The sequence below is a fragment of the Serinus canaria genome, chromosome 2 (genome assembly GCF_022539315.1).
Source record: "Serinus canaria isolate serCan28SL12 chromosome 2, serCan2020, whole genome shotgun sequence".
Classification (NCBI taxonomy): domain Eukaryota; kingdom Metazoa; phylum Chordata; class Aves; order Passeriformes; family Fringillidae; genus Serinus; species Serinus canaria.
In genome coordinates this window covers 51,232,316-51,256,070 of record NC_066315.1, presented here as the reverse complement: position 1 = coordinate 51,256,070, position 23,755 = coordinate 51,232,316, and the positions used below count along the sequence as shown (strand labels likewise).

General features: G+C 38.3%; 1 protein-coding gene across 2 annotated transcripts in view; it reads right to left on the bottom strand.

The window, feature by feature from the left end:
- Positions 1-23,755, bottom strand: part of POU6F2 (POU class 6 homeobox 2) — a 311,471-nt gene that overhangs the window by 77,242 nt on the left and 210,474 nt on the right. For both annotated transcript variants that reach the window (XM_030234220.2, XM_009098957.3), the window contains exon 5: positions 17,333-17,634. In XM_030234220.2, the coding sequence (XP_030090080.1) occupies positions 17,333-17,634 (302 nt within the window). The remainder of the gene's footprint in view (positions 1-17,332; positions 17,635-23,755) is intronic.

Sequence of the window (23,755 nt, the reverse complement as noted above, 5' to 3'; positions counted from 1 at the left end):
AAACACATACCTCCTATCCCCCCTCACCAAATGTTAGAGAAATAGAGAGAAATTCCAGTCATTTCTCATTACTGTGAAGGTCAGCCTAGCTGGGAAAATTGTTTCTGCTTTACAATTCCCCAAACTGTAGAAAGCAGTTAGAGTTCTGGACAAAAACTAATGTTGCATTCAAAGGGAAAAGAGGCTGATATGGCATTGCTGCAGTAATAAGAGAATTTTTTACTCTTTCCACTTCCCTGTGAACCTAATCAGCTGTGACATGAGAAAATATACTGGGCTCACCCAGCCAGAATCTGACTGCCACCTGAAAATGTCCTCAATATTCCACTGTTTGGGAGTTTACAATGATCCTTCCGACATCAATTTTGTACATGTACATCAAAATGCCATTAGAAATGCTTACAAACACGTCCTGCTCACAGGCCTCCACTCAGACTCCAATCGAAGCCAGGCTGTAAAGACTCCCCAGTGGTTGAGTAAAGGTTTCTTTTGATTACCCATATGAAAGCATTTGGTTATGGAAAGGCATCTTGGGGGAGCCTGGGGGATCTAAAGATCTCCCCCCTGACCTCCCTTGTAAGCGCACTTGAGTGTCATTAGAAGCAACATATATTGAAGGTACTTTAAAACCTGCCTTTAACATTTAATTAATATCTGTTGACTTACCATGTTTCCTCATTCTCCTTGAGGTTCAACCAATAAGCCACACCTTCCAAAGGTTGCAAGGATGTGGCAGGGAGTAGGAAGGTGCACTGAAAGGAGAGAGTGAGAACCCATGGTCTGTTTATATAGTCACACTCAGTTACATGGATGGGTATGTCTGGCCTTCATATACATGAACTACTGCATGCAAACACCACATACATGATGCAGATGGAAATTAATTTAGCTTTAATAAATGCTTGGCATATTTAATGCATTATTTAGTGACACTTTTATTATTTCTCACTGATGAAAAGGTGAATAAATCTAATGCAACTGAACGAAATATTATCACGGTCTTCTTTTTTTCCTAATATTTACAGGAAATTTGACAAGTGTTTGACATATAAATTGAGCATTTGACTGACTTTAATAACCATGTGATCAATAAGGAGTGATATTTTTACAGCCTAAGTTCAATTTTTAAAGGGCCAGGGGTCACAGAGCTTTATCAAAACAATAAGGCTAAAACTTTATTTTCAGAACCTGTAATTCCTCTTATTTTAAAGTCTGTATTGACCCAATATCATTAAAAGCCAAATTTTTCTCATAAATTTTCAATCCTTCTGTGGCTAACATTTTGTTATTTAGTGATTTATTTTAGTTGTACTTTCTGGAAGAATTTCAACATTTTCTTGTATTTGAATTAGTGCTGAGTGATGGAAAGTCACTTATTACCTACACTGAAGATTATTTCTTTTGCTTGGGTGATACCATTTATTAAAAAAAAAATCTGATCAATCTGAATCATACATATGTTCCCTATGTATCTTATCTTTCTGAATCAATCATCTTTGCCCTTTAAAGTAGCTTAGGAAATATCTTTTCAGTTTTCATGATTATAGAATGAAAACCAGGCAGATACAGTCCAAACACCAGGAAGTCATCACAGGAAAAGTAGTGCTCATGTTATACTAAAGTGGCAACTCTCCCATCCAAACAGCTGATAAAATGTCCTGCAATCTATACATCCAGCCCCTCTTCTCCCAAGAGAGAACAAAGACAAACCAGTCCTAGTTTTCATCTGGAGTATGTACGGAGCTCCTAGGGCTTGCCTAGCACTTTGAGAAAATTTTCATTAAAATTTGCAGCAGACAATTCTCAAACAGAAAATAAGTACTTATGCATGGTAAGTTACAGTCTTGTAACATTTCTCTGCCATTGTTTAGAATTGTTTCCTTAGTAAAAGTCACCATGCACACTGGGAAAAATAGGAGGATAAGTTCTCTTTCTGGCCTGATGAACAGTGAACTATTTATATTTCAAGATGGAAAAGTAAAAGCCCTCAAGCATGTATTATTCTGCCAAATCAGGGCATTCACAAGCATGTGGAGACCCTGGTTGAAGCCTCATATCTGAATCAGGTGCAGTGAAAAGCTTGAACCTGAGGCTAAGATACTATTTTATGAGATGATTTAACTAGATGCCATGAATAGATTTGCTTTTCAGTGAATCTACAGCTCTGAACAAAAAATAATGAAAGGAGGTCTTGAGTTGTCCAGCTACTAAAAGAATGCCAGGAATTTTCCAAAGGAACAAGTTATAGGAAAATGAGAGTGGTTATTTTCTTGATAATTATAAACCTCAGTTCTTTAGGTAAATCACATTTCCTCAGTTCTGGACCATTTTACTGGTATGACTGACTTTATTTCATAGTGAAAACCCAAACCTGTCAGAAGTGGGAAGTGTTCCAATCTTCTCTTTCTCCTCCGCAGGACACTTTGCCATTTCTTGAAGTGCTGAAGCACACCATGGAAATTTAAAAACAGCACCCTAATGTGAAGTTTATATTATACACTTAATTTCCAATATTTTCTTGCAATTGTTTTTTTTCAAACAGGCTTTAAAATATGTGGTGGAAAAATTTATTGCACTATTATTCTTTCCATTGGAACTGAAACTTTTTAAGCACTTGTTTATTAAGTGTCTCCTTCCATAAGTTCCTGAAGAAAGTGTTTTGGTAGGACTGAAATTTCCCAGTTTTAAGAGCTTCATTTTGAGTCAAACTTCTCAAATTGCATGGGGTTCATGTGCATATGATAAAGTAAAATGAAAGAAATCAGATTTAAAAGTTTTATTTTATCCATGCAGTTTTCTCAGTTGCCCTGTTTTTATTGTTTTATTTTTCTGGTTTGAAGTCAAGTGTTTGTAGAGATGATGGAATATCCTTGGGTCTGATTTTTGCCTAATCTTTGTAATAAGACTTTCTCCTGTGACAAAATTGCAAAATCCAATTAAGCATGCCCAGAAAAACATCAAAAATTTCAGTATCTGCTGCTCAGATGAGGGGTAGATTCTCTTTGAAAAGAAGGCAACTTTTTTGGACATCCCTGGAAACCAGAGCAGCATCTGTTGACCTTCAGACTTCCATGTGTGGCTATACCCTGGACTGTGATCCTACATTTTATGTCTTGGAGTAAAGGATATTGTTCGTCTACAGAATCAGATTAAGGCTTTCAACACCACACACTGAAGATGAGGCTTGAATGTCCTTATTGTTTCAAGAAGGTAAAGGGAGATGATGTACACCAGTGTTGAACATTTTCAAGCCCTGTTTAAGCTGATGGTTGTCAAGCAATATAAAGCCAGAGGGCTGGGAGACACGCTACATCTCCCTTGGTGGTTTGAGGTTTCTTTGTAGGTTTTCCATGTCTATGAATGCCATACGAGTCATGGTTACAACAAAATAACTGAGTGGTAGCAGGAATAACTACTTAGTGCAAAATGGCAGTAATAACTTTTTCATAAGTAATAGCCAAAACAAAGGCATTTCAAATATTTATAGGCTGACATTTCTAACCATTATCCTAACTTTTATTTTGTGAATTATTCCTCTTTTGGTATGGGACTGGTTCTTTTTTCTGCTCACTCTCAACCTGAAGAGCCCTCAGATAAATATCCAAGGAATATCCTCCCCATGTTCCAAGACAAAAGGTAGTTTAATTATTTGTGAAAATGTCTGTTTAAGCCTTTAAATAATTTACACCATTCTGTGTTTTCATCAGAAAACTGTGGTAAATGTCCCTTCTAGAAACAACAGGTAAACTATTCTTGTAACTTACACCTTATACTATACTACATTTGAAAATAAACAAATAAAAAAGGAATTACCACCTGCTTGATAGGAACACTAATCTTTGGGAGACACAGTTACCTCTCTAGAAGAAAAGAATCAGCCTCTTTTGCTAACAGGCAAGCTAAAATTTACTACTATTGTTCAGTCATCTATGTAGAAAAACAAACAAACAAATATCAAAAGGCAGATTTTTCACCTGCTCAGCTCTCTTAGGTATTTGGACTGCTCTCATGACTCACAAGCAATGACACACGCCAGGGTAAAGCAAATGGGCAATTGCCTTCAAAGTCTTTTATTTTTTGTTTAGTTGCTCACCTGGCATCTTAACAGACACTTCCTATGGGTCGGACCTGGCTGCTAGACCATCAGTTGCATAGCTTTGATCTAAATGTGCTTTACTGTCTCTGCTACTTTCCTCTTGTTGGACCACTGTTGATCGACTGTCTACACACAAAGTTTTGTACTTTTCCTACTATTTTCCTTAGTGTGTTTTTACCAACATAATCCTTTGTATCATTAAACTAATGTAAATATTAATTGCTTAGAGGACTTACAAAGTACCTATTATAAAGGTCCTTAATGTCAATATATTAATATGCCCATCTGTGAAGTTATACATTTAAGAGATCAGTAATTCAGATAAACACAGGATATTTTATGAGCCAGGCTGGCTTGGGCTGACCTCAGTCTGAATTTTGGCATTTGCAAAAACTGTCAGCTTCCTGTGATAAAACCTACAGACACAAGCAAGGCCTTTCTAAGAAATGCAGAGGTTGAAATCTGTATCTTTATTCTTTTGAAAGATAAATAATAATTTCTACAGTTCATCTCAGTGGGAGTGACACAGCCCTTCTGAAAATTTGATCAATGCTTATTCAAGAGACTAGCATTAGACTTTTCACAGCATTGTTTAATTTTAACTTGTCTACACTCCTTTAGTCCAAAGGCAAATAGAATATAATTACACCAGGATAGGAAAAATTAGATAAGGTTGTAGGCAGCCTTACATTCAAAAATCCCTTTTGTCACTTTCCCTCAATAACTCTGTCAGTGACATACTATTGTATGTCTCAGTCATAATGAAGTGAGATGAGGATTATTCCAAAAAGTAAATTTGTGAGGAAACAGCAGGAGGTACACATCAATACAAAGGACGCAATGGGCCACAACGCATGTACTAAAGCAAAGGTATTCATTGGCTCACTATCATAACTACTGGGTTTAGCCTCTTTTCACAGATTTCAAAGCATTTTTAAAATTAGTTTAAACTGTTGTATGATCAGACTTTATTAAGAGATGGTTTCTGTTGGACCTCAGCATGCTGAGTAGTGCCAACTTTGGGAACAGTGTAATGAAAAGAACATGAATGGGAATAGGAGCACATTCGGTGTCCTAGCCTTTCCTCATTCTTCTGAACTCCTGTTGTATCCAAACATCTTTATATCTACTTCTAAAAAAGATTAAGGCTGCAATAACATAATACAAAGGTGTATGACGAGCATATTTGACTAGTGCAATAGTTTACCACAAACTTAAAAACACTGCCTCAAGACGATACAGACCGTTAATTAAAAAAGTCCTCTACAAAAAAATTGTGGTTATATTGGGTTAATTTCTCTATATACAAAAGCCTTCCATAAATACTGAATATTTGTTTCATGAAATGGATTTAAGCTTCAGAAGCTTCCCTCCGTTTTTGAAAACTTAATGTGAACATTTTGGAAAAAAGAAAAAGAAAATAAAGAACATCTAGACCACTCAAATTCTGACTATCCAGCCCCAGGAGTTGTTCTTAAACATCTGTAGTTAACTGTGTAAGAACCTTTTAGCTGTTTTCCATTGCCTACACATTACTGATGTTGCTACAGATTAAGACTGAGTTTTAAAGCTGTTTCTATCACTACTGAGTGCTTGTTATCAACATTTTAAAGAGAAGATGTGAACAAACCTCCGAAAAGTGACTGAATACTTCAATGCCAATATATTTTGCATGTAAAATATAAAAATCTCTGTGTGTTTCATTTGAAATCTGATAAATATTTATTATCAATGCTGTTTGCTTTTAATCTGTTCAGGATATCATTCCTCCAGCTCCTTAGTACTTAAACAAAAATGGCATTTACATTACAATATTGCTTGCCAACAATCTCATTTTCTGGTTTAGTCAGCAGCCTTCATGCTTGATTAGTCTTTAATTATACAAATACCTACATATTAAAAAAGTTTTCTTTTTTCCATACTTTGAGCATGTAATTATTTTCTCTTGCATGCAATAACCTTTAATTTTAGGATTAAGCAACTGATTCTCTTTAGTATGGATGGATTTTTTCAAGTGTTAAAGCAAATTTGGGTATTGTATTACGAGTAGGAAAATTAACTTTAGGAAAACCTTTCATTAGTGCATTTGACAGCACACTGAGCAGTTGACAGAAACTTCAAAATATTCAATATATTTGAAAACAAAATGGATACCAATTCTATGTACTCTGAAGCGAACAGCAATGCTACTCTGAATTCACCACTCAGCAAGAGAGTGATGGGGGCTATGTGATTCCTCCCTTGAATATTCCTTGTTTTTGTAGTATCAGTGTTCCAGCAGTACTTAGAAGCTCAATGCAAGATCAAGGCCTCATGGCATTATACCAAAAATTGTAAAGGTTTCCAGTATAAAGCGGTGATCAAACAATAGTGGGAGAATCAACTAAGGAACAGAAAGGCAAAGTGACATCTCAGACAGTGGCAGACCTGGGACTGCAGTCTAACGCTCCTGACTCCAACAACATATTTACTATACCACTTTGTTTCCGGATGCAAATTATTTGTCAAAAAATAATTCAGTAAGCAAAGGCATAATTTGATAATGAGATTAGAGCTAAATATGCAGATTTAATATGGCAGTAAAAGAATTGTCTCTTCTTTTCCTGCAGTTTTCACTCATGAGAGCATGGAATGCCAAGTTTGGGTCTACAGGACTGAAATAACATTATCTCTATACCTGCTTTTACATTTGAAGTGCCAGTGATTTCCCCCTAGACATAGTCTTTGAATGTCTATGGGGAAAACATCAAGGATTTTTAGAATGGCTCGGTTTTCTCAAGATCTGTTTATTTTTATGTTTGTTTCACATGAACTGAAAATTCTGTCAGACACATTTTGATTGCATGGAGAACATGTTTCAGAGTCAGAAGACAGCTAAAAATTCCCAAACAAGGCAGCTGCATTTCTATAGAGTTGGGGAGGGAGAAGAGCAGGAAACCTCCATAACAGCATGCTGAGCTTGCTCCTGTCTCATTTGAGTGCTGTGAGAAACCTTCTGCCTACTTCCCTTGTAGCAGAGTTATGTCTTGTTATAAAGTAAAAAGTTGCAGACACAGAGATAGGATGGAAATGCACACAGCATCTTATTCCAGAATGGTGATCAGTGATAAAATTTCAGTCTTTTACAATACCAATGCTGGTTTTTTTTCCTCTATCTTTCCCACTATAATAGACCAGTAGGAATAAAGGCACTGTGAATAACACTTTTTTTTTTCTCCCTTCTCCTCCTCCCAACACATTATCCTTTTCTTCCCTGAGATCAGGCCCTGTCCTTGAGGAATTCTACACTGATGGAAACTGCACCCTCAGATGAATCCTGGGAATGAGACTGACTTCACCTTACTTGCCCCTTCCTAGATCTTGAGCCCAGTACAGCCCTAGTCCCCATCACCTGCCCCATGGCCCATGGAACACCCTCACTGGCAGCTCTACTTGTCACTCTGTAACGTGTCCCCATGTTCCTGGGAAAAGGCCAAAAGGAGATCAGCCCTCTACCATTTTCTGTCCTGTTCCAGCTCGAGCAGCCAATCCACAAGGATACCCAAACTGGGACAAGAGCATTAAGAGACAAAGACAGCACTCCAGCGGGATTTATCTCTCTAGAAGGCTGAAAAGAGAGTTATAGGGTTACTGTGGTGAAAATCATGACTGTATTAAAAACTAACAATTTTTATATCACTTACTATCACATTTATTCAGCATCATCTTTTGATACCAATTTACTGGCCATCTCTTTGCTCTAGCAAAGAGCATCCTTCTGTAATGTGACTGGGCCTATATTTCAGGGTTTTCTTTGTAGCATCAGTGTTTTTCCTCAAAGACTAGGATCCTTCCAAATCTGAGTGCTTCCCCAATGCTTTTTACAAGCATGTAAATAATTCTTCATAGTTATACAAAGATATTGCAAGGGTGATTGGCGCTTTGAAAAAATCTCATCTCCTTTAAGAACCAGAATGCACCATCATGATTCCTTTAGTAAAAGGAGAATCCTAGCAATATATGAAGTTTCCATCGGTCAGTTTTTGTCTTCTGGAGCCGAGTTCAGCTATGCCTTCCATTTTTCTTCCCAAGCATAACCTAACTTGGTTCTCCAACTGGAATCCCCACAGGATATTAGGTCATGTCTAAGCTATCCAATATAAGTCAAGTTTCTGTCCTGTGGGAAATTACCCTAATTTATCATGATATTTCGGATGCAAATGAAAAGGGAAAATTGAATATATGAAAAAAACCTTGCATTTGAAAATGATTAAGTATTCTAGCAGATTTCAAATCATCACTATGAATTTAAATTATTTTCAACTATGATAAATAGTTGATAAATAGTTTTATATATGATAAATACAAAATTAAAAAATAAATTTTAGGATCATTGTATCTATAAGTTATCAAGTCTCATTATTGATTTCTTACTTGCTAAGAAGATGCGTTGGTTTTGCATGGCCTGGTTTTTGGTAGTGAGGGGGTCAAGGAGGTGGCTTCTGTAAGAAGCTGCTGGAAGCTTCCACCATGTCCAGCAGAGCCAGTCCCTGGTGGCTTTGAGGATGGAAATGCTGCTGGCCAAAGCTGGGCAATGAGAGATTATGGTAATGCCTCTGTGATGACACATTTAACAAGAAGATAAAAAAAAGTTTGGGCACAGTTTTTTCTAGCCAGAGAAGAGGTGAGAACATGTGAGGGAAACAACATGGAGACACCAAGGTCAGTGGAGAAGGAGGGGCAGGAGGTGCTCCAAGCGCCAGAGCCGAGATTCCTCTACAGGCTGTGGTTAAGACCATGGTTAAGGAGCCATGTCCCTGCAGCCCATGGGGGTTCATGGGGAGTGCAGAGATCCACCAACACCCCATGGGGGAGGCGCTCACACTGGAGCAGGTGGATGCCTGGAGGAGGCTGTGATCCAGTGGGAGACATGGTGGAGAGAGGGGGCCCCTGCTTCCAGGCTGGAGCAGCCTGTCCTTGGAGGACTGCACCCCGTGGAAGAGTGGCCGACACCACTGCAGCAGTTTTGTGAGGACTGTTTGCCTATGGGAGGGTTTCACATTGCAGCAATTTTGGCAGGACTGCTGCTTATGAGATTGGAACCACATTGGAGAAGTTAATGGAGAACTGTCTCCTGTGGGAAGGGTCTCCATGGCATAGCAGGGGAATCACTCCTTTCCCTGGGCAGCAGACCAAAACTTGAGGTGACAAACTGACCAAAACCCTCAGCCTCGTCTCCCTCTGCCGTCAGTGGGAAGGAGGGAGGGGCTGGGGGAAAAGGTATTTTTAAGGGCTTATTTTACTTCTCATTATCCATCTTTAACTTTGTTAGTAACAAATTCACTTTGTACTTCTAAGTTAAACCTGCTTTGCCCATACAGTGTTTCCTCCTGGTCCTTAGCTCAGGAACCCTTTGCTGAACTTTTTTTCTCTCCTCTGTCCAGCTGTGGCAAGGGAGGGTGAGTGAGTGGCTTTTGTGGGTGTCTGGAGTTTGGCCGGTGTCAAACCATGACAGAAGGACATGTACTGCTAAATGCCCATTTGTTTAAATGATCCTAATTTCCTCATGTCCTAACCCACACGGAGTTCTTAGAAAGACACATTTTCTGACTGTGTCTGAGGTGGTGACCTCTGACTTATTAGTTTTCCAGTTTTCACATAATTGTTAATTACTTCAAACAAAAGTAGAAGGTTGGTGGAGAAGGGCAAAAAATGAAGGATTGGAAAGCTCATGTTTCCAGTCTAACCCCTTCAATAAAAGGATATTTTTTCTTTTGCCTAAATTGTTTCTAGTTGCAGCTCTAAGGTCAGAATAAGCCAAGAGAATGAAAGGAACAAGCATCCTGATGGGCTGCCTAAAGCTGCCTGGTGTTACGGCTCAGCGTAAAACCAGCTCTTTTTCCTCTGCCTGGGCCGATGTAACTCACTGGAGTGGCAAATTACATCAGACCTACAGCTGTAACCCGACATTATGATTAATTTGATCAGTAATTTCTCCTGTTTTTCATTTTAATCGGTGTGACTATTCTGCTGTGGCAGGTCTTTCAGATCTAATTAAGATAAATTTCAGAGTAAAAGACTTGGCAGAATTTTCGAGTCAAATCCGAGCGTCAAGTGTGAAGACCTGCAGCACTAGTCAATCAATTTCCAGTAAAGACGGCAGACTGTAACTCAGCAATCAACCCATTAACACTTAAGCAAATTTCATAATCTCCAGGCCTGTGCTTAGTTACTCTCTCAAAACATTCTGGCTACCAATAAAAAGGAAAAAGTATTACTCTTCTTAAACACCTGCATCTGCTAAAACCACCAACAGTATCCAGAAGCGGACACTCTGATAGATCTCAACAATACTGCCAAAAAAAGGCTTAATTTTAAAATTTAAAACACAGTCTAGAGAGGCTTTTTTTTTTTTCTCCCTAGCAGTATGTAGGAGCTGAGCAACCTCTTTTAGGTGCTTTTTCACACAATGAGCCTTAACGATACAACATCAGGGCTATACCACTTACAAAATATTACTCCTCAGATTCAATAAGATCCAAGCCCGCCAGGTTTTCAGTGTTCACTCAGCCCACTTGCTTCCAAGTAGAAAAATTATTTTCCTGCAAGACTAGAAACCTGTGATGACTTGCATTTTTTTTAATACAAAGAGATGAAAAATAGGGGAAAATAAAGTAATGCTTTAGAATATTGTCTACTTTCTTTAAATGTTTTTGGAAATATGACTAAAAAAAATAGGAGAAATCAATGCTAACACAACAGATCAACTTGATTTATAACAGTATCTGAGAGGCTGTGTCAACTTTTTCTGTCCTTAAGATCCCCAAGGGTCCTACTCTCTACCTAGAAAGGCTTTGTAAATAGAAGACCTTATGGGATATGTATCCTTTCCCAATTTTGTTCTGGGAGGATGTTATTTATTTATTTTCCCATGTATTAAATACTTCAGTTGCTTTAGGGAGTTTATTAAATGCTCCCATTTCAGAAGCCAGAGCAAGCTGTTTGCTGGGCAAACAGCTCCACTTTCCTCTCCTTCAGAGAATTCTCTAGCAAATGGTTTCCATTATTAGCCTCAGCATCTGCCCCTTGGGTGCTAATAATGCCAGTTGTTTTGCTCAAAGATTAATTTCCTCGGCTTTGAATGTGAGTCAGAGACCAGTCCTCCTTGTGCTTCTGAAATAGAAACAGCTGAAGAGTATATTTGGATGGACCAGCCAGCCAGTGCTCTATCTCAGAGAAGGTTTCCTCAAGAACTGAGATGTGCTTATAAAGTCCATTTGAGATTGTTTAAACATCACTGTTCTGTCTAAATGCAGTATTAAACAGCTTTACAGGGGGAACGCCCAATGCCTTAAAGACCCCAAAAAGCAGTGAACTATTGGGAGAAGAAAGACTGTTGAGTAGAATAAGATCTAGAATCCTGCTCACTGTGTGGACGGACACAAGTCTTAGACACAACTGAAACTAGCTTTTCTGTGGAAAAGACACTCATGTATCTCCAGGGAGACTAGCAGCCCTCAAACAAGCTAGCTATAGCAGGAAACCAGCTGGCATGTCCCTGCACTGTGCACTAGGACCAGGGTACAGCACAGTGCAGGGGAGTGTCCGGCCAGGATAAAGTTCCATGTTGTCATGTCAGAGCAGCCCAGCTGGTGAAAGACCCAGAAAGGATGGCCATGGAAGTGCAAGAAGACGCGAGAGGAAAAGAAGAAGGGAGGCCCTGGTGGCACTGACACAAGCCCAACAATTTCTCAAGCAAAGCTCAACTTTGTGAATAGTAATGTCTGTGTGCACTGACAAAAAGAAGAGCACTAAACCAAAAGGAGAGTGCCTGAATCACAACAGCATTTGCAGTGGGTAATAACCATGGTACTGGTACTCATGTGGTACATGAGTACCATGACTTCCTCGCTAGTGGAAATTTTTACACAAGTACTTGCTTGTTCTGCCCATGAAATCACATTTATCAAACCACAAAAGTCTTTACAATACTATAGCAATACACAGAAATCCAAAACTGTCAGTAGAACAAGGTGTTCAAATATTTCAGTTTGAAATGAACAGCGGATGAAAGAAGCAAAGTATTTTCAACAGATCACCGAGCTTAACTCAATTTAGCTGACTGCAGGGGACTTTCCATGCCATCAGTTTAGAGCTAAGAGCTAGGTCTTGTCAGTATCTCCTGGAGATCCACCCAAGATCAGCACTTCAATTGGCTCACTCTCATCAGGTGATGGGCATGAACCTTCTCAAATAAATGTCTTCTTGTCTATATCACCTATCACCTTGTGATGTGGGTTATCCCACTCCCTATTGATATCAAAAATTAGGAGATTTTGGACAATGGATGTGAAGCACTGCATTTAATCACCATTTATAAAATACTTTTTTGTCAAATTGATTACTAAGCAACTTGGGAACAGATTCAATCAGTCATACATTGCACAGTATCTTAAGCAGAGGAAGTTAGATTTTTAGCAAAACAAAGCAACCCACCAGACTCAGTGGGATTACTGGCGTCATAATCTCAATCAAATTTTCTTAATTTCAGGAGTCAGTAAACATGAGAAAAATATAACAAGTCTTTGATGCAAACACAATCATAAAGACAGACCATGAACACAATCCTTGAAAAATTGGCCTTTATCAAACCGACAGACTTGTTTGTGACTTCTGTATCTTAAAGATATGTAAATATGTCAAAGTCTCAGAAAATATTGAGATTTCTTCAAAGCTGATTTTGCCTTAATGAGAAGCTAACCAGTGAGTGAGGTTGGGTAGAAAGGGAAGGGGGAGTTTGTTTTGTATGAGTATTGGAGCCTCAGTCATCTGTGTATATATTCTCCCTCATTTTCAGCTGAGTATTTCACCCTTTCTGCTTTTCTTTGTTCCTTTGTTATAAAAGTATTGAGTTTCCAAATACATTATTTAAGATTAGTATGAAAATTTAATCTGAAGGAGGTTCTGGTTTTGGTATCCTAAAGTTTGCTATTACTTGGAAGATTTTTGTGTAGTTGTCATCTCCTCACTTCCCTTCTTCCTTATTTTTATTGTTATTTTTTCTCACTCATCATCTTCCATCAGCTGCAGTTATTGTAGGTAGACTTCTGTGACAAAAGAGACTCTTCAGGAAAGAGTTCTGAAAACGGTCAGAATAATTTTACAGTAAGAAAATCTCTGGGGGATTTCCTGTTTGTCTGTTCCTATTCACACACAAACAGAACTGTAGAAATCATTGAGAATTCTTCTATTCCTATATGGTAGCACTCCCTTTGCAGGTCTGGCTATGTGTACATTCATCTTATCCATATCTCAAAAATATACAGTGAGAGTCAGCACCAGAAGCTAACAATTTTTTTTGGAGCCACCGAAATATATTTTGCTGGTAGAAAGTGCCTTATTCTGATAGTCAAGCAGAATAATTAGCTACTTAGTACTACGTTAATCTGATTTTATACTGCATATAATCAAGTTCTTATGACTCCAAAATTTTAATTGCATGGAAACTCTGTAAGATGTTCTATCTTACAGAGATATCTATCCTTTGAAGTTGCAACATGATGATCATTCAAGAACCCATATGCTTTGCATGTAGTAACACTAAACATTCACAGGATAAGCACATTTGGAGAGGTATATTTTCCCAGAAATAAAGGTTTTGAAGCCCTCAACTTACAATGGGAGATAGGTTGTCTTTTGACTCTGGATTGCTTTGTCTCAATCAATTGACACAATGAAAATAAACATCAGACTGTGATTATCTTTATGAGGAATTTCACCATTTTAGAAGGGAGGGATGAAAGTCTTCTGTCATCTGCCTAACCCACCACTTCCTGAAAGAGAGCTCCATTTTTAAAAACTCTTCCCTGGTTGTTGTCTCTTGCAAATCAACAATGACCCTGGTTTTGCAGTGTTTGGCTTTTATCAGTGTAAATCTGGAGCATCTTCATTAATGTTAGCAAAAAATTCATATCCTGGAACCTAAAGGGAGGTTTTACATGTTTCTACACAATCATTAAAAGACCCCATAAAAGTAGTTTTGTAACTACAGTCCAGCCCACTGAATCCTTTAAAGAATAGTGATAAAATTATTACAGAATAATCTGACAAGAATAATTCTGAGACTTTTAGCTGGTACACACAGAACTGGCATTATTAATTTCTGATCACCTAGCAAAGTACCTCAGCCAGGTATACCTAAGCAAGTCACTTTCATTTAATTTACCTTCTGAAGGATGTGACAGCATCTGTACATTTTGAGATGTAATTGCTGTTATCCTTCAGTTTTTTGAAACAAACACAATCATCCTCCTGAATTACTGACTTTCCGTGACAATTTTTGAGGTTGCATTTTTTTAAACTAATATCTTTCAGACAGATCTTGAATAATGTAAGAGGATAAAGCCCACATGAAAAAAGTCAAGAATTCAGAAATGAAATTTTAGCTGTCAAACTTTAACTTAGTTGTTCTTTATTCCCTTAATATTCTTCAAACAAAATCCATCTCACTATAGTCATACAGAACATTACCCTAGAGGACATACTACCTCTGACTTTTGTTTCAGGTTGATTTTCATTGGAGCACTGAACATTAAAAAAGTCCACATTCTAAGCAGCTATTATGAGGAACTGCTCCCAAACATGTGCTTCCTCCTTTTGTTTGGTTTTTTTTTTTTTAAACTGCCTGTGTGAAAGAAAATAATTTCAGTTCCAATCCTCAAGATAGATGTACAAGGGTAAGGCAGCCTTTCTCTACAGGATTTAGAATGGAAAGACAAATTTCATGGAGGAGATGTTACCACTGCTCTGATTTAGAAAAGTACCCAAACAAGCATATACAAAGAAAAACATCAGTTCCTCTGGAAATATTTCTGAGTGTCACTTGTTTGCATATAAAAGTGTCTCAGAATTCATGGTAATATGACAGAGCATGCTTCAAGTTTTAATTACATCTAGGGAAGCTTAAGCCATATTGAACTTGCTGTAGAAAGGCTGTAGGGATGGCTAGAAGACCAAAGTAATGACCCTACACACATGGCTTAAGGCGAGGGCTGAAGTAGTGTGCTCAGTTCTGGCTTCTCTTGTGATTGTCAGTACACAGCGTATTTGTATCTGCAAACAAACTCTGGGATTTCACGGCTATTTAAATGGTGAGGATCAGAGAGGAAAGAATTTATTAGCAAGTTTTTAATGCTGAGCCAGAACTAACACCTAATGACTTCTAATTCCTTCATTACTTTTCTGAAAGTGAACCAGACATGCAACTGGCTTGGCAGCACTGGCTGAGCTCAGCCCAGGGGAAATGCCAGATCTCTCACACTGGTGTATTTAATCTTAATCCAAATTTAAATACACCAATCTCACACTGGTGTGTTTAAATTTAATCCCAATTTAGGAATTGGGATTAAGTTTAATCCCAATTCCTAAAACATTCAAGGGATAGTATTTGAACTAAAAACACCTCAGAGTACTTGGTTCCCTTCTTTCACTTCTGCTGTCTGCCACTACCAGACTGCCCTCAGATAGGTAGTTGTGAGCATGAGGATGCTAAAGAGAGAGATATGCCAAGGTATCATGTGTAAGTATTGTCATTGGCATCTAACAGGAAAGTTTTTACTTACTTTTATTGTACTTCTGAAAATGAGAGGTGATCCAGGGAAGCTAACAGTTGAAAGCACCTGAAAGATCACAGATGGGACTGAAAAACTAACATTCATCTGAGATTTACATTGGGACCAAAGGCTATATAAGAGTTAAGAGCTCAGATTCAGTTAGCACAACCCTCTTGAGGTATGTTGTCTGAGATAACCCAACTTCTTCCCAACTCCAACTCTAATTTATGTGTGCATTTGCTTTGTTTGTAGAACTTAATGACTTTTGAAACACAATATTTAGCAGGCAGTTTTAGCAAAATATCGTGTGTACAGTTAGTGTGCATACGTTACAGCTGTACCAAGGCAATAAAATGCACCAGAAGCTCCCCTGAAAATAGCTGTGTCTCTGAATGTCAATAATCTGCATACAAAAAAATTCCCAAAGCACTCACTAACACGATAGATGGGGCATTAAGTGATGCATATGTAGTCCTTAAGACAATACAGAGAAGAAGCTTTAGAAGCATTATTCTCTACTCTAAGAAAAAGTTCAGCAAGCAAGGACACATCTTCTACAGACTTTTAAGTCTATTATCTAAACCATTTTAAAAAATCAGATTTGATGCAATTTAGTTGAAGCTCAGATTAATGCAGGTTTAACTGGCCACATGCAAGAAAAGCTTCTTGTAAACCAATTCCCTTAATTGTCTAAAAAAAGGATTGTTTAATTATTAAGCTAATGCAGTTTTATTTCTGCAGGAAATGGATCCAAATCCATCAGTGTGGATAAAATATTTTAAGTGGTGTCTCAGAATTTAAAGACTAAAGTTGATAGAGACTTTTCTTGTTTCTAAGTGCAGTTTCACTGCCTACTGAATAAGACTCCACTCACTTCACAGACTACTCTGGCGTTCAGAATCACACTACTTAGGGGTACAGTCAAAGCTATTCTTGCACAGTGTGAATGTAGCACGACACACGTAGTGCAAGTACACACAGCTCGAAGAAAATGGGACCATTGGACCAGACCTCTCCTGTTTCTTCCCAGAACTTCTAAGCTGGGCAGAGCTGAGGATCAGTATGGATATGGTAGCTGCTGATCTGTTAAAAAATAACCATGTCATTGAGTGAGCATCAATGAATGGCATTAACTGGCATCCTTAGCTTTGGAACCTATACTAAGAACCTTAACAGAAGTATTTGATTATTAGCAGGATAAAAATTAGGACTGTGATTTCAAGAGGAGAGGTAACACATCCCCCCCTTGCACACAGAAGCTGACACTCAGGATCATCTCCTAATGAACTGCTAATACTGTTACCCTCTTAATTATCCTTAAGGGTGACTGATGGGCAAATGTCTTTTGTGAATGTCACATGATGAATCTGTGGAAAAAAATTAAAGAATTTTCTATGGGTTTTACAACTTGAGACTTTAAAAGCAAAAGACATTTTCTCTTCAGGAAGCAGCATCTTAGAACCATCATTAGGTATGTTTTTCTGGTTCATTAGGCCTTTTAGCTGTTCTAAGCTGAATGCCCATAAGGATTGAGTAATACAAAGTGGAATTTCTTAGCCTGTGTGGTCAGAGGTGTAGCCTTTGCTTTGTTTCCCCTCGCAGTGAGAGGGAATGCACATGCCCTTTTAAGACCTTTAGGTCCTACCTGCAGTGGATTTGGTGAAGTAAGAGGAGATGGAAGGCCATGCCCTGGTGACTGGCTGGGTTTCTGAGGGGAGCTGGAGGACTGTGAGGCTGGAGGAGGTTGGCTCTGGCTCTGGGACTGTGTTTGGTTCTGCTGTGGTGGTACTGATGGCTGTGGCTGTGATTGCTGGGTCTGCTGGGTTGGCTGTGGAGTCTGTGCCTGCTGAGCTTGCTGCTGCTGCTGGCTTTGCTGCTGCTGCTGTTGATGCTGGAGCTGTTGAAGATGCTGAAGCTGTTGAAGCTGGGAGTTCAGGGATGAGGTAGCTGTGAATTGAAGAGAGGGAAGGGAGTTATACAAGTTTCAGTAAATACCTACTGCTTAAAAAGTATTCTGGATAAAATTCTGGTTCTGTTACTTTGAGGGGCACACTGCTGAGAGGACAGCTGGCCCTAGACTTCTGGATGTGGAAGGAAATTGCTCCCATCAATAATAGCCTGTGGTTCTGCCTGTGTAATTCCATGGTAAAGAGCCAGACTTCCCTGGGGGCAATGAAAGCAAACCTTTGAAAGGGAAAGGGCTAGAGATCTGCCCACAGGATGGGGCTCAGAGCTGACCAAAAGGGGCTCAGACAAGCTTACCAGTGAAGCCAATGGGAATATTCTCTGCCTATAGAAGAGAGGAACAGATTGTCACTGTACTTGTAAGTATAGCGAGAACTCATAACATGAACCAGTGCTGTTATGTAAAGGAGGAGAAAGCCATAGTCATAAAATAAAGGATACTCTGAAAAGAACTTTGCCATGTCATTATGCAGTAGGTATCAGGAAATAAAACATTCAGCTGTAAAATTTCTTGTGCAATGCCTAGGGAGCAAAAAATACCTAATAAAATGTGTGTCTCTCTGAAATAAGAACTGCTTCTTATAATTCACATCTAAAAGCTATCAATTCCTTCTTGTAACTTGCACTGCTCACTTACTCCTGATAGTTAAGATCTGTTGCACTTTGCTAGCACATGCTTCAAACATGATGTTTGGAAGTGCATGGCTCACATCAACCTGCTGGCACAAAGGGCAAACTTTATTTCCCAGAGACACTTTCAAACTGACTAGGACATTCATTAAATTCAGGAAGACAGGAAGTGTGTCATAGGGATGCCACTAAGGAAAAACAGCTTTAAGATGTAGCAAGAGCATCACAGAAGACTGATGCTTTCTGGGATTATGCCCTGAATAAATCACCTCGGTCTCCAGCCATAGAGATGTTAATCAGCATCTTAAGGGTTGAATTAGTTAGCTTTAAGATCCCAAGAGAAACAACCTGCAAAGTCATGATGATATTTTTCACTCTGCATATGGCTTTGCCAGCACCACCCTGTATTCTAATTTCTATCCAGAGAAGCAAAAGTAAATTGGGAATGAATTAAATTTCTTATTTTTAAAATGGCACTCAGATTTCATGGCCAGAAACTCTGTTGACCAAGTTATTTGTAGACTGGCAGATAAAGCCACGTCATCTCCACTTTCTTTTCATGTCAACATCCCTATTTCAGCTTTCCGGATGTCTATGCCCTGAGGCTGAACCTGAGGTCTTGGTGCAACTTATGAAATCAATGAGCCATAAACTGGAATAAGAAAAAAGAAAAGACAATGGAGAAAGATGAGGCAGAAAAGGTAAACCAGAAAAGGCTGTAAGAAGGAAAAGTATAAGAGTAGATAGGAAGAGCTGTTGGCTCTCCATTCCCATACTCATAGCTGCTCTAAATTTTCTTTCATCAGATGCAGGAAACAAACTAGAAATATGCTTTAACAAGAATTATAGCCATGTGTATGTGACTTCAACCCAGAATCCTAACAATAGAGAGGAGAACTGATAATACCAATATATTTATATCAAGAAAATTACTCATGGAAGTTTTGTGTTTCAACACACAGCAGAGTGACCATCAGATTAAAAACATGCATGGTATCTCATGCAAAAGAAATCACCCTGGAGAAGTAAGGGAACACTCCCATCAATTTCCCAATGAAAATTTGTACCTAAATGCCCCAAAGTCAACAGGGTAGTGAGTGGAAATATAATCCAAGGCATGTGAGAACAAAGAAAGTGTGTATATAAGAAAGCAACGGCATAGATTAATTAATGATTCATAGCATGAATAATCTCAGATGGCAAGGAAAACCATTCACCAATTCTGTCTGTAGAGGCAGAAAGACCCTTACCATTCCCACAAGGAAATAAGTGATCTAGATCAGTTCTTTCTATTGTGTAGGCCATTTATTCACCTATGATAGCTTAGCAGACTGGATGAACCACTGATAACCAGAACCAAGACTTCAAACTGACCTTTACTTCATCCAGAGACTCCAACACAGAAATGAATTAAATGACATCCCACAGAAGCATAACTTCTAATCCACATGGCTCGTGAAGAGAAATGAGGGACTGTTTTATATTGTGTGTGCACAATTGGACAGGAGGAGACAAAACCTTCTCATCTAGGACTAGAAAAGCTTTGCTTTCAGTACTGCTCAATACTTGAAAGCAGGAAGATTGAAATTCTACCATTCACTTTTGTACTGGAAATGAAAACATTCTTGCTGGGGTAGGAGATATTCCCTGAAGGATAATCTGATTAATTACTTTTTGGACAATTTTCCAAGATTATTGCCAGCAACTGCACAAGATTATTCAAATAAATTTTTGTGTTTTCATGTCATTCCTTTAAAAAGCCTCTCTGAAGCCCATTATCATGCTGTGCTATAAATTACATTGAAGTGGCTCAGAGAGGTAGGATTGTTTAACATGCTGTTGCTAAACAAACAGATAAGGAATTGGAAGAAGGATGGCTAGATCAGAAAAGGTGTTCTGAAAGCCACACAGTAGGTGTACCATGAAGCTGGATTTAGGGGTCTGGATCATGCCTGTAGTCTGGTGTTTGTGCTGCCAGATTGCACTGCCTCTCACAATGAGTGTACTATCCACAGCAGGGGTTGTGTCATATTATTGTTTGCAATCAAATCCAATCCAACTCCCAGAGCTTGCTTGCATAGCTCATCCATTATAAATAGTATACCTGTCTAGCATTTGTCACTTTCTGCAGAGCTTGGAGCCTGATGGAATTTCAGGTGGTACAACAATGCTATGTCTGCATGTATAAAAGATAACATGCACTGCCTACCTCACAGGAATCTTTTTTATGACTTACTGGCTAACAGCTGGGTAAAACTTTGACATATTTTAGTGAAAAGTGCTACTTTCACAATTGCATTCAAGAATTAAAAAGGCTTGCAAAGACTTGCAGAAAGTTCTTTTTACGGTTAAGAAGTTCAACATACAGTACATCACTTTAAAAGAGACACACAACTAAAAATGTATGCAAGCAATAAAAACCTGTGAGGAAAATCCACAAAAGCTGCGTGACATTTCAACTCTCCCTAAAAAAATACGTGTTGGATATGTACCAGGTATCCAAGCTGATGGTAAATATAACTGATATATATGAAGAAACAATGGCACAAAGGGTTTCAAAACCTATGGTTCAACAAACTTCTTGCTTGCTGTGGTGGGGTGGCAGACTTTCCATGAGATCACCCCACGGTTTATGATCCGACTTTAAGCAGACTATACTTTCTCATGGTACCAAAGCTTTGCATTAGAATAAGAGGCATGGAGTTAAGTGGTGGAAATCAATGGTCAAGAGGCAATCAAAGCAAGCTTTCTGATTACCTAGGTCATCTGCTGCAATACTTGTCACAGATCTCAGGCTACTTTGTGGATTTGACAAAGTTATGACCTAAGGTATATACTCCTCCTTGACTTTCTTTGGGGGTACCTCAGGCATAGTGTTGCCATGCATTTACAATATTCACACAAAATGTGTCATTTCATATTCTATTCCTCTGCTGGTTACCTACACGGGAAACTAAATTGAAATGAAAATGCCCTACTGCCAAATAGAGTGTTACAATGGGGAAAATTCACCTCTGAGGCAACCATGCTGAAAGAAGCAGTCTGATCCATGACAGGGGGATGAGAGAAGCTTTGTTGTAGTGGGCAAACTGAAGAGGCTCTGTCTTCATTTCCCAAGCCTGATTAATGGAAAATAGTAGCAATTGCCTGCTGCCTCTGGCTAACATATCGTGACATAAGTAGGGGAATATCCCTGGTTTTATTTTAGGTTAAAACATACATTTTAAAATTTAATCATGATTCTTCAAAAAGTAAGGAACGTAAGTGTGCTCTTATAAACATATAAATGTTTATATAATGAAAACAATTTAAAATTATGACTCATTTTTCACCTTTCCTTCACAATATAAACTCAGACTCTTAAGACCTCTACAGCACTTGGCAGAAGATCAAATTAATATTCAGGGATTCAAACTGTATCTAGAATCCGCTCTTGTGGATAACCTTCATAAATTCTGATTTATTTTGTTAATGTTCTGTGCATGTTTATTTCTGTGTAAAGAGGAAGGAGGGGTAGGAGGAATAAGAAACAATTGTAGCTTACAAACAATTGTGCTACTCTAGCTTCTCTCCTCCGATTTATGTAATTTCATAGTTGTTCTTCAGTGCCTTGATACAATGTACAATGGACTAAAAGGAAGAAAATCATACATTAAACCTTTTCCTATTTGACTGAGCACAGAACTTGACTCCTGCCATTTCAAGGGCTTAATGCCTTTTTCCACTTCCCCTGTAATGGAGAATGGATTTGCATTGCCTTAAACTTAAAAGTGTAACTAACTTTAGCATCTGGACTTGCGTTTGAACTGACATGGCTCGCTTTTTTTTCCACCCTGTTGTTTCTCTTCTAATGAGGTTTATGCCTTTCTTTTCTTTGAAACAGATTTCTAAAGATTGAATACACACACTGAACAATTTAATGCAAGCCAGCATTTACATTCTCTCCCCCTTGGGTAATGAGGGCTAGGTTAGCCAAATACCCGTGTTTTTCTATATGCTCAGATTTTCCTTTTGAGAGTAAAATGTGAGTTCTTTTAAATATGTTAGCATCCTCTTTGTAGAGAAAAAAATCCCTGAAGGGTTGGACTTGTGGCTGAAGAGATTAGTAATGGGATACAGAGCATATTCTTTCTAAATCACTAGCTCAAATTCAGCCTAGGTCAATATAGGGAACAAAAGTCATCGCACTTTAATGGTGCTTTTGCATGTTTTCTAACATACAGAAGATGTATTCAATGTACACAGATATCCACATAGAGAGCCTGTCTGCATTAGAAGAAGTTTGCCACACAGTCAAGGTAATAAATTGATGGTCTCACAACATCTAATGAGGAAGATCAAAAAGACTATGGTCTTGAATGGCATCTATTGACATTTTTATTTGCACTTTCAGCAGAGAGCCTAAGAATAGAAAGAGTACACCAATCAAGTCATCCCCTTGTTCCTAAAGGTGATCCCTCAAGGTTACAGCTGCAAAACACAGATGGGGTTATGGGGAGAAACTTGTATTGCCAATAGTCCTCTGCACCAATTCTGCAGATAAACAGAGGACTTCACTTTCTAGTGTTGTCATATACAGCATCGTTCATGAGCACTAAATTCACTTTAAAGAATGTAGGCAATAAAAAGGAAGTATTAAGAAGAAAACCATCATAATTTATATGGTGCCTGTGGTGTCTCTACGGTTTGATGAATGCTGGAGCTTCCCTGAAAAATGATCCACTGCAATAAATAAATCTGACAATTTTTTTCCCTATCAAACTTTAAAATGTACAATAATCCACTAAAATCTTGAGGAAAAAAAAAAAAAAAAGAAGAAGAAAAAGTTCTCAGGTGGAGAGCTTGACTAAGTATCAGGACAAGTATATTTGGAATAATTTCCACTTTAAGATAATCTAGGGGCTATTTTCCTCTATTTTATGGCAATAGTCTGTGAGTAAAGTTCCCTGAGTGTATTGTAAAAATTGCATTAACCTATTTAAAATGCCCAAAGACAAGAACAAGCTGGAGAAGTTAGACTTTAATAAGCCCTTTACTTTCTCAGTTCAAATGGGACCTTAGGTCTCATATTGTATAAATGGTTGAAACATTAACTGGAGTTGGGGTATCATCAAGACACACGAGATCAATCAGGATGACTTGTCTCGGGATTCTCATTCAAGGACAGGCAATTATGCATAGTATGACAACACTGTAAGTGTTTGAATGCTGAAGTCTGTGTGTCAAACAAGTAATCTAGATATGCTAAATTTCTAAATTTTACCAGTCAATTTTTTTTTTTTTTTGTGAAAACATGACTCACAGATCGGGGGTAGGATCTTCCAATTAAGTCCTTATGCCAGATAAAAGCAGTTTTCTAATTACAGAGTGAGAACCAGTTCCAGATTGTCTAAGAATAGAATAGAAAAATCAATTTAAGTGGCATGGGATTCCTACACAGTGGACTTCCAGACCATATTGAGCCCATAACAAT